At 39.8% G+C, this 12,455-nt stretch overlaps 1 protein-coding gene across 6 annotated transcripts in view; it reads left to right on the forward strand.

Annotated features, from left to right (window-relative positions):
* Positions 1-12,455, forward strand: part of EFEMP1 (EGF-like fibulin extracellular matrix protein 1) — a 47,134-nt gene that overhangs the window by 27,286 nt on the left and 7,393 nt on the right. For 3 of the 6 annotated variants that reach the window (XM_009977423.2, XM_086631143.1, XM_086631141.1), the window contains exons 4-5: positions 7,912-8,034; positions 11,667-11,786. In XM_009977423.2, the coding sequence (XP_009975725.2) occupies positions 7,912-8,034; positions 11,667-11,786 (243 nt within the window). The remainder of the gene's footprint in view (positions 1-7,911; positions 8,035-11,666; positions 11,787-12,455) is intronic. The other 3 variants (XM_086631142.1, XM_086631144.1, XM_086631140.1) reach the window with 2 other exon arrangements.

Here is a 12,455-nt window from a genome sequence, read left to right on the forward strand (position 1 = left end):
GTGAAGGGGAAAGGAAATAATGCATCAATTCAAAGCTTCATTCATTTTTTTTCCTCTTCAGCTGCCTGCCACTCCCAAACAAACATGTGGGAGATGTTCTAGTGCTGAAAGCTATGGCTCACTCCTTTATTTAGCTATTCTATGTGATAAGTCAATTCAGTTTGGACATACCAAAGACAATACATAATTGTGACAAAGTACTGCGGTCCAGACTTGATTTTTACAGCTTGATCCCTCGTTAACTCTGTTGAGTAAATAGAAGGATGCTTTTCCTGCACCTTCAGATTCATGAAGTCACTGTGGTTGGGTACTTTCCCAAATTCATGGTAGTCACTAACACTTTTGCAGTCCAAATACAGAAATCACGCAAGAAACTGAGTTGCAATGCGTTCGATTTTTTTGGGTACATTTTCTACATTAATACTTCACATTACTTCTACTTCGTTGTACCCTGATGTCCAGGAGTACTAAAAGACAAATCTGTTAGGAGCGTGCTTTGCTGTACTCTCAAATTTGAGAGGGGAAACATTTCGGCACACCAAAAGAATTTGTGTCGTTTTTCATGAAAATCTCATTAATTTAAACATTGTACCTCACATATTTGCTTAAATGTAGGTCTTGGCTCTTACTTATATTTTTCCTGTACAAACAAGTGTTTGTGCAGGTTACCTTCGCTCAACTGTGAAAACTTGTTACCAGGGCAATCAGGCCAATACACTTAACATGAAAGGCCCAAAGGAAAATTTAAAAGGGGAAAAGAAAAAAAAACAGCAATAAAGAGGGAGTTTATGGGCTGCTGCAGAGTCATACGGAATTACAGACGCTGCCTCATGACACTACTGGATAGTGACTGCACTGTTAGAGTGCAGGTCTCTATCAACAGGTTTTGCCACTCCAGAAGTGAGAAATTTCTCCAAATATCGAGTCTTTTGGTACCTGCTGACCTGATGTTATGTAACAGATTTTCTGCTGGTATTTACCACCACAAAGCACAGCCTCCCAACACCAATGAGTTAAAAGTTGTCTGGGCATCCAGCCCAGATGAATAACATCCCAAATGTTGAAGGAAGTAGCAAGGGAAATAGAAAAGCCTTTGACAGAAATTGTTGATAGCTTGCTAAGGCTGGGGAGGGAACCAGGGAATTTGGAGGTTGCTAATGTTGTTCCTATGTGTAAGAAAGGATCAGGGAGGATCCAGGAAACGACATAGCAGTGAGCTTGGCTTCAGTTGCAAGAACAATATAAGAAACATAAATAAGAGACAGAATGCTTAATTTGGTAAAATAAAGTAAGCCCATACTCATGGAAGAGCTATAGTGGTCTAATTTCTTCAAATATTTTACCTTCAGCTGGTTATTTCTGAAAAATACTAATATAATGTCTTACAGACAGAGGGAAAGCTAATGAAGCAAAGTGAAAGTTTTTATAGAATCCTGAAGTAAATTGTCCACAATATGTGCAGGACTGTGCGGATCATTGTATGTCCGATATCAGACTCGCTGGTGCCATTGCTTATGTGGGAGGCAATGTTTTCAGTTCAGATGAATCTATTAGAAAAATAGACCAAGTCATTTGCTGGTCTCCCTCACACTGAGACCTCAAAAAAATTAAACTGATTAACTAAAATATTTGTCGTTTACATTCAAAACAAATGGAGAACAGCTTCACTGGAGTCAACGACAAGTGCAACACTGACACCAGTGGAATTATTCTGGGGTTAGATTTGTATAAACCATTCAGAAGCTGGTCCATACAGCTGCTCAGCAGGGGTAGGAATGAGAATTCAAATCCCATAAGGACATTTTAAAGGCCCTCTTTTTGAGCCAGTGGAGTGCTCTGCTTACAAGATTGCTACAGAGCAGAGAAAGCAACCTACAAGCATTGTGTGACTGGTTTGAACAGATGAATATATAAACAAGGAGAGCATGAAGATGCTGTAGTAAATTGCAGTATGTTGAGAGCCAGTGAGCAACAAGAAGCTGAGCACTTAAATCCCAAGAGTAAGAGATACTCAAGTTAGTTAAGTGTACAATTCTCCAGCTCTGAGCACAACATGGAGGTATCAGCTAGAGGAGAAAAGATGTAAGTGACTTAAATAAGAGGGATAGATGTGGATTGCATTTTTTTTTTCCTACAAAAGTTTGAAGCTCTGGTGAAATGCATCTCATGAATTTATGTACTTCTCAATGATACGAAGAAAATTGCAGAGATTAAGCTGTTGCATAAGTGAGCAAGCAGCATGAGTCAGGGGGTTTGGGAAAAATGAGTCACAGCATGAAAGGAACAGAGCCAGGTTTGTAGCTCAGAAGGAGAGACTAGGAAATAGTTTTGTGGATGTAGATAAGAGCCTGACAGAATGGATTGCAGTAGAGAAGCAGAAAATTTAACTAGCTCTAAAACAGGGAACGGTACACTAGATTTAGAGAAAGCTATAGCTAAAAAGCAGGTCAGGCAAAATTTTTGTACACCACCAGTGGTTGAAATATAGAGGAGGCTGCCAAAGTCAGCAGTGGAAGGACATAATTGTGTAAATCACTTCAAGAGGGAGCGCGGGTACATTTTTGGAAAATGAGGGAATCACTGGGTATAGCTATTAGTGAGGCTTGTGGAATTAGAGCTGTGAAATGCAAGTTGATTTCTATTTTGAAGGAATACAGGAGCAAGCTCTGCCCCTCCGTGGTTCTCACATTGTTTCTGTGGCACCCTGCAAGCTTCACGCAGTAGCCTTTGCAAATCAGAGCATTCTCTTAACCTGCAGGTAGTCGCCAATATGGAAGTCTGCTCAAGTGAACTTTCTAGAGTAGCCCTGGAGATTGCTGCAAAAGGCAGTATTTATTTTAGGATGAGCCAGTGGGGTCTGATGGCCATATTTACCATAGTACAGTTGGGGACTTCCATAAACATTTCTGAAAGAGCGGCATGGCTTACGTGTAATTTAATTGAGACACCAGTGTCCTTAATTGTAATGTTCCTCCCCCCATTCCTCTATTGACTCTGACCCTTTACATCAATTTAAGGTTTTTATATAGCAGTAATCATCGCAACTTGATAGAGGACCATACCACCTAGTTCATTTGGGGAACGGTAGGCTTTGACCGAGCCCAAGCCCATGGGAAAAACAGAATGAGGTTCATGTAATTAAAGACTGTGTCATGATGCTTAATGGATCTGAATTCAGACTGCTCAGAGAACCTGAATTCTGTGTTTTGCAATTCCCTAAGTACTTGATTTTGAAACTATCACATTCCTTCACTGTAGTATTCTGGATATAACACCTATAAACAACATACAGGAAATAAAATATTTGATGCAAACACATTTTACAAATTTTGTTACATTTTTACAACTATTTAAAGTACAGACAAATCCCATAAATCCTCTGAGTGGTCTATTCAAATAGTATGTAATTATCTGAGTTCAATTATTACAACGAACAAGACACAGAAGGTAACCCAGCTCCATTTTTAAGTAAGATCAATCTGCTAAAGAATTGTTAGAGACACCCAGGCTATTTCACAGGAAATTTTCCAACTACACAGGCTGTAACTGTCCAGAGAATGACTGTCTGGGAATAAAAACCTGAGCAACATCTTAGATCGTACTCAGATAGAGAGTTTAAGAATTACTTTATATTTCACCGGTTGCATGCATCAACAATCAAATACCATTCAAGTTGTTTCACAATTTAATACAAACTTACAGCTCTTGTTTATCTGTAAAGAACAGCACAACCGTTTAAAATGTTAGCTGAGATTAGAAAATACAAAGAAATAAAAAAGGTAACGTTAAAAAATTTTCATTACTGGTTACCAATGTAATTTAAATTGCCTACGTGACTGAAAAAAAACACATGTAACATCTAAAAATGAAATTTAAAAAAGCTGATGAGGAATGAGTTACGAGTGTTTCAGGTATAACTTAGAAGATATTTGCTTAATGTAGAAGCTTCAGCTGTGGCATCAGTTGCTGAAACACTTATGAAAACAAACTTTATCATGATGACACTAAATTTGGAAAAGAGGATGCAGAGGAAAGATGCTCAAGAATGAGCTTGTAAAAACCCATTATTTTCTCTCTAGATCTGTTTCTTATACTGCACTCATCACTGTGGTATCTTGAGTGCTTTCCAGTAGTGCATTAAGCAACATGACAAACATCTGTCACATGTTTGTTCTCTCACCCTCTCCCCAGAGAGACAAGTGTGTGCAGCAGTGTCTTGATTTAATTTTTTTTTAATTATTGTAAATACACATGCACGTAACACATTATTAAACATTTGTGCGAGAGAGGAAAGGTCAAACAAATTTATCTTGCTCTTAGGATTAAAGCTGGTGAGCCCTGTGATGTTCCTATTGGAGTTTCTATCACACACTTGCTCCAGATTGCTATGTCTTCAGACACCAAATCAGTCTGGTCACAGGTGTCTACAGTGGGGAGAAACCAAAAGTATGGATTCCCAATACCCTCATTTACTGTTCACACTTAAGTCCAGGGGTTTTGTCAAGAAAAATCAAATGGAATGAGATGGTTGGATGTAAGGAAAAACCCATGCTTTGTATAACCACCACCTCCTCCCAGTATTACTGCATTCGATACAGACTAAAAGCAGTTTCCAGATCACTGTCACAGAACCAGAGGGCATCGTGCAAGTACAATAAACAAGCTAAGAATCTAATGCGTTGGAAAAGTCTAATTTAAACTGGAAAAGGAAGTTCTTAGAATAATGGAGTGAAGACCTAGGAATTACTGATTTCCATGCAGAGATGTCACTACTGGGAAAACAATCTGGAAGCTTCAGAGTTCACTCATACCCTAAACAACTGCAGATAGACAGTCTGCCCATTCAAGAGCCACAAACAGACAGGTAAGTGGGAATGCCAGATCAATATTGGCAACACCAGTGTAAAGTTACACTGTTTCATACGGGGAGAGAAGCGTATGTGCATATTGGTAGGTAACTTTAACTCTACCACCTCAGAGAAAAATGGAGCTGATCTGCCTCATCCCAGGGAGACTTCCAGCATCCATGTTGCTTCCTTCCTATGACTTCCACTATTCTGTTGTTCCAATAACTCTCAGGACAGTTAGAAAAAAAGAGTGTTTCTATAACGGAGGATGATTTAGGTCACATCGAATGCCAAGAAGCTGAAGACTTCTCTTTGGGCCTCGCTTACCAAAAGCATAGACGCAGAGATCTGTGCAGCAACATCACGTTGCAAAATCCACCAGTGCTTCTTTCCGTACTCCACAAGGGCTGGGCTGCTTCTGGTATCACACCAGTACAATTCACGTTTGGCACCACTTTCAGCACCGAAATCTTCCACTCACTTCCTCACCCTTGTATCAGTCACAACAGTAGATATATCAGTAATTATTGCAGTACTAGAAATCTCAGAACTGAATGTTCCAGCACTGAAACCTTTCTAGCATGGCTGCCTGTTGTTCTCCTCCCACAATATTTTCCCTGAAGCACTTAAGCTTGATCTTCGGGCCAGCCACCTTCCTCTACCAATTCCTTTGCACAGATGTGAACAAAACTGCTCCAAGCATGCCAACCTACTGCCCTTCCCCAGTGAAGCCTGGAGGCTGCTCTCCTGTCCACCCTCACTTCCCACCTTAGGCAGTTCAGTAAAGATGTAGGTAAGTCCACACACAATGAAAAAAAAGGATTGGAGCATTCAGAGAAGTCCCTTCAATACCTCGTTCCATTTCTCTGTTTCCCTGGCTTGCCTAGGGACTCGCATCTCAACAAAAGCCATCCAAAGCCAGTCAAAAGAGCAAGAAGTACCATGACAATGCAGAGTAGCGACCACTGATAAAGCTCTTCTGAAGTCCAGCAAAAACATGCCACATACTGGTAAGCATTTTCATAGCACGTAGAAGACAGACAAGACATACAGTCACAGCAAATACGCAACCCAGTTCAGGATCCTAACTTGAGAGAGAAGCTTAGGAGAGCTCTGAAGGATTCCTTTGAACAAGTCTCAAGAAAAGGTGGCTCTTACAAAGAAAGATTTTTGTGGCCATAACATTGACTCTCCAAGAGTTTCCAAACGAGGAGGCAGCTAGCAGTCAAACACTGCTTTTGAATAATTGTTTTTCTTTCAAACTGGACTTACCATTGGGAAAAATCAGAGACCCTGAGCACATAAGTCAATCTAGTTTACTTCATTTTAGCTGGAGTAGTTATTATTCCATAGAAATTAAGCTAAACAGAAACCAATCCATAGATGCAAATGGCAACAAAAGGACTTAAGGCATTTTAACTAATCCGTTTTAGAAGGTGACTCATGTTAAGTTTAAAGTTCCTAAAGATCAAATAAACTCTTTCTTCCAGTACACTCTGCAACAAAGAGGATTGCAACTGTATGAGTATCATAGTCACTTTATTTTCAGCTTTTTTAGAAACTAGGAGTACATGCAAAGCCCAGTGAAGTCCCTTCCCTGCACAGACTTGCACTGAACTCCACCGCTGTGTCGGGTTGGTGCGAGGCAGCCAGCTGTAGTCACTAAAAGCCTTTGCACCTGAGAATGTGCTTCTCAGCTGTCCCTACAGAGCAACACAGCCAGCAAGCCCTGCATCAACGCAGCAGCTTTGGCACTCGTGTTCTGCAGAGATGCAAAGAGCAGGCTAACATAAAAGGACTTTGTTTCTCCTGTCAGATAAAGAGAAGATATATGTAAAATATTTGGACATTTGGGGAAAGGGCAGACACTGAGAATTAATTCAAACTGTTGATGGTTTATTTTTTTTATTGAATCTTGTGGTCAAAATTGTTTTCATTTGCTGTGAGAAAGAATCCATCATTTTTTCCAAAGCACCACCCAGAATCTGCCACTGGTGATGTTCTAACGTCCCCAGTGCCTATACAAATAGAGAGGTCAGCTGAGATTTGTAAACTAGAGATCATAAGTTTTAAGGAATTTGTTTATTCAGCCTAGAGTCTCCAAATTGTGTACAATGCCAAAATTAAAAAGTCCTTTCACTGTACCGTGTCAGGTTACAATAAAAAGCCCTCCAACATTTTGGATGTTCAGATGAGAAAGCAAATTGTAATTCCATTTTAAGCAGCCTATTTGTCAGCACATGCAGTTTAATTATAATTAAGTACCTCCAGCAGTTATAATGAATAGGCAAAATCATCGTGTTGTTTTTATACTTGTATAAACCTGCATTTAGAGTGAAGTAAAAGCTGCCTGAATTACACTGAAAAGTAGGAGACGAGAATTTGCATTTTTAGCTGTACTGTTCAAATACAAACACATGTAAGCCATTTCCAAAGACTTGAACAGATTGACAGAATTAAGGGAATTTTCATGGCAATGACAAGAGGCAGATCTCTTTGCTGATGAGAAGGCCACCACGTACCAAGCTCCAAGCCCCTGTCCCAAGCATGGAGCACGGGAACCGTGCTAAAGAGATCATCAGAGTCTCTACTATCAGCAAAACAACATGTTTCTAACTCATCTCGTTCTTGAGAAAGGGCTGAACTATGACTGCTGAAATTTTCCAGAGTAATTCAGCATGCAACAAACAACTAGCATGCAAAAACAAGTCAAATGATTAAAATATGATAAAAATATGATAAAGTTGCAAGAAGTTTACAGAAAGTTTTATAGTGATAAGCACAAAGTGTTCATGTTATTTGACAAATAGTAACATCTGATTGCTTAAAATAACCATATCTGAAAATATTTCCAAATGCAGTATATCAGAATTAAAAGCTATTAGAAATCTGATAACATTTTACATCCTGCAAATAGAATCAGCACTGAGATAACATCTTTGGAGTGTGTTTGAACTCTGCTGCCTTCACTTACAGGTAGCCTGAAGATGGATAAAGCATTTCAACAGGCTAAATATCTTAAGGAAACTTTATTACTAATATCGTATTTGCTTTTTTTATAAAGATATAGATGAATGTGCGACTGGAACGCATAATTGCAGAGCTGACCAAGTATGTGTCAATTTAAGAGGGTCCTTCAGCTGCCAGTGTCCTCCAGGCTATCAGAAACGAGGGGATCAATGCGTCGGTAAGTGTTGCTCCACATTATTTTTTTGTTATCTACAGTGACAAACTTTATATTGATTATAAAACCTAGAGATACGTGTACTGTAAAACAGCTATAGAACTCTGAAATGCAATGGAATAATCACTTTATCACAATAGTTAATCACTAAAACATGGAACTAGAAACTATTTTAAGTATAATCAACACTTGGAATTGAACTTCACAAGAGTAACTTTCCTGATGGTTACCATTGTGGTTATTGTTTGTGTTGGGGTATTGACTAATGTCCCAGATACAGCCCTAAGTCTGCTACAGCAGCAAACCAAAGCTTGTCTTTCCCCTGACCTCAGTGAGACTCGACTCCAGATCCGTGGGACAAAGCACCACCTTCACACAGCGCTGATCCCTGCTCTGCGGAGCCCCCTTGCACAGCCTGTTTCAGTACTCAGTTTTACGAGTATAAATGAAAGAGATGGAAATTTTGAATGCAGGTGTATGATATTCACAACTTAGAAACCACTACGCTTTATTCTTTGTGCCAAAACAAACTATCAGCACCCTTGGGACCTATACAAGCATGGCATTAAATTAAATCCAAGTGCAGTGTAAACACTGCATCTTTCCTATCCCATCCTCGCTTGGAGACATTAGGCAAAAGTGCCATTACTCTGTTCCTGCAGTCCTCCCTCAGCCTGTAACACCTCCTTAATCGTGATTTCAGTGGATGAATTGATTTGTAGGCACTTCAGCCTTAAGCCTTAGGTTTGTCAGAGACAATAAAAGCAACTATGAAATAAGAGCATCAAATATACACATGAGGAGGTGATTTTCAAGGCCACTTCTTATACGACACGAGTGGTTTTATGCAGCCTAGGAGAAAAGCATTTGAGGTTGTTTTTTTGGTCTGTCCTCAGCAGAGCAGGAACAACAGAACTTCAGGCTTTCTTCTTTTTCTTTGTGTTAAGGATCCTGCATTTGAAAGCATTTAAGATTTTTTTTTTTTAATCTCTTTCAAAAAGCCTTGCAAAGGCTGTAGGTAGTCACTGCCTAACAAGAGCTGCAGGAAAGAAGCTGGGGACATTTCAGTACACATCTAGACTCACTTAAATTTCTGTGCATGGCTCTTTCTTTAGAGTTCTGAGCCAAGGGCTGTAGAAATCAACCCAAAAATTCTTATCTCTTAACAGATAAGAGATATGTATCAGGCCCTGAACTGTCAAGCTGGTGTAAACACAGATATATCTGATTTCTCTCAGTTCTCTGGACAAGAGTAGGATGAGTAGTTTGGAATGTAGGTAAAGGAATAGTTTTGAAAGGTCATTGATTTTTTTTTTAATATCTGGGTTTTATCTAGATTTTTTATAGCAGGTAAAATATATTACTGCCATGCAATAGCAGTTTTAATGTCAACACCCATAGTACTACCTGAAAGTCTCACAGGACACATTACAGCACTCAAAAGAAAAGAAGCAGAACGATACACCCCCCTTATATCTACAGGAATACATTTATGCATCTGAATCTATACATGAAGATGTCTGGAAAGTGAAATTTCCCTTTTTCTATTTAGGTCAAAACCAAGAATAACACCTGTGTTACATATTACACATTGACCTAAATTATAAGTACATCCCTACGCTTAGTACTGTCAGCATTTCAGAATAAAGCCTGTCTTTGGGGATTTTATAACAACTTTGCCAGAAAATGTTCTTGGGGCCAGATCTTGATAGAGGTTCTCCATATGGGAGGAAATGTTTCTCAAATTTGAAAGAAATTTTTCCAGACTATTTTGGCTTCAAGGTAGAGAGAGAAAGGACTCATTTCTAAGAATTGATTGATTTTAATCTGAATTCACTATTCACTTCTGTCTTTTTTCGAGAGATTTTTTTTTTAAATTTGCTTGTTCAAATATATTGCAAAATTAGTTTTTCTGAAACATGGGGCTGCAGATTGAAGTAATGCTGGAAGACAATTCAATCTAACAGAAGATTTGGCTGAATTGATTAGATGGTGCTTAGCCCTTAGATGTGCATGGAGCTGATGTACCTAATCCTGCAAGCGCAACTTCCACTGAATTAGAGTCAGATCCTGGAAGCATTTATGTGTGTAAACGCAGTGCCTAAGTAGCAAAGCCTCCCTCATACGCCTATTTATTGTATAATCAGATCCTTAAACAGCAATTTGTATGAGCTTAGTCCTGTGAAAGTCAAGGATGGAAGAGATCTCCTGTGCCTCCTAATTTATTCCATTTCTACTTCCAAATTTCTCTCTGCAGCAAAAGTTACAGCTACAATCGCTACTGGATGGATAGCCAGGAATTTTCCAGCATAAGCTTTTTCATTCAGAACTATCCAAAACACTACTTGTAAGTTTAGTCCCAAACAGTGACTGTAAATTTGACAGAGAAAGAGTTAACTTCTAAAGATTATTTTTTCACTTGATATTAAAACAAACACTTTCCTCATTATAAAAAAAAGTCTTGGCCTCTTTTTAAACACATCTATGGTGGAAACAGCTGGAGGTAGGAAACTCAAGATCTGGCATGGATATGGGAAGTGCCTGCCTTTGTTCCAGTGAAAACTGGTCTTATTTGTCTGAGCATTGAGCCTTTGAAATCTCACATTGTGAACATGTACAGAACACGGCATGGATTTCTTCACCAAGCCCAAGCAGGCCACGACTAAAGACGGCTGCTGCACATACATGCACAATCAGCATTGGGGCATAATTAAAAAAATGTTTTTCAGACAAAACCAGGGGCAGTATCTCCTCCAGAACACAAGGAAGCCTTTTAAAAAGCAGGGAGGTAAAAGAATGGGCTGCTGCACGTTTTATATGGTTCGCAGGTGAAAACCCCGCTCCAGTGCACATTAGGAATGCTGGAAGTTGGAAAGGCAGCCTGCACCACCTCAAAACCAGGGCTGATCTGCAGGGAGAGTCTGTGGAAAGTCAATTCTGCCTGAGACAGCACCAGCTTCAACCAGTCCAATGGCCTTCCTCAGCACCAGAAGGTGCCGGAGCTGCCGCATGGAGGGACAGGCAAGAGAGGCAGGGAGGGCAACAGGAGCAACTGCAGCCCCTCGCAGGAGCAAGCCAGGTTCAGGGGAATCCCTGCGGAAGCACAGCCACCTGTTTCCTTTTCAGGCCCATTAATCTTCTATCCTCACCATTCCCCTGTCCTTGCACAGAAAATTTGGACTCTTCCTAATGGAGCTGAAAAGATTTAGTACATGCTAAGTGTGCTGCGTGCAAATTTTTGGAAAAACAAGAGCTACAAGCCACGTTCACTGTATGTCTGATCCTGAGAAATCTTGGTTAAAAAGCAGAATGAAACGTTCTGGGTTTTACCTGTACAAAATAAGCAGGACTGAGCGGTACTGTGGAACTGAATGAAAAATAAGTTGGAATGTGGATTGATCTCAGTGACTGGAAGAAAATCAGCATAGAACAGACTTTTACAGAAGTTACTTGAAAGAAAGAGTAGGATATTATTCCCATTAATATCCATACAAGCAGTACCTACCTCACATAAGCTTTTTTCCCCCCTGCTTTTAGTCAAGTGCAATTAACTTTTCAGTTTCTTTGGACACAGGACAGCAAGAGTGAACTGCCGTGATTCCACGTGAACTAATTTCTCTTTTTTGATAACTCAGACATCGACGAGTGCACCCTGCCTCCGTACTGCCACCATCGATGCGTCAACACTCCCGGTTCCTATTATTGCCAGTGCAATGCTGGTTTCCAGTTAGCATCCAACAACCACACCTGTGTAGGTAAGAACTTCTCTGCATGTACTTGCACACGAGCTCACTCAGTACAGAGACAAATACTGACACATGATTGCCACAGCTGGAATTTAAGTAGCTTCATCTCAACTTAAAGGAAATAATTACCAACCAGTAAGTCATACCAGTGGCCATATTGAGATGCTCTCCTGCAGGTAATCTGAGCAGCACAGGAGGGTGAGAAAGTTGAAGCCTTATTGAAAACCTGTTATTTTGATGGCATAGCAGGGTTTTGAGGAGCATGTAGTTTGGCAACTGGAACCCTGGAGGTTTATATTCGTTATTTCATCTTAGATTTACTGATTCTTTGAGTTCTGGAGAATCACTCTGCATTCTCATGTGCTTTCATGATATTCCCAGTTCACGCAACACACAGGCTGGAACTGGAAACCAGAGGAAGCAACACTAAACCTCTGCAGTTAAGTGTAATTATCCTCAGCACATGATAAATTTAGCAATGAAAGAAAGTATCTGTAACTGTCACATTTTAAAATCTAGAAAGTAATATTAAAAATGAAAACGAGAGTCACTGAGGAAAAGTGACCCTTTAGAAGTGATTCTCCCTTTAGAAATAAAACACTAAGAGAAGCCTTGCAGTAAAACTTTAAGACTGCTGTTCAGTTGGAAATCATTAAGTTCTGTTCTAAAAGAATTACA

Source organism: Tauraco erythrolophus, chromosome 2 (genome assembly GCF_009769465.1).
Source record: "Tauraco erythrolophus isolate bTauEry1 chromosome 2, bTauEry1.pri, whole genome shotgun sequence".
Taxonomy (NCBI): Eukaryota; Metazoa; Chordata; class Aves; order Musophagiformes; family Musophagidae; genus Tauraco; species Tauraco erythrolophus.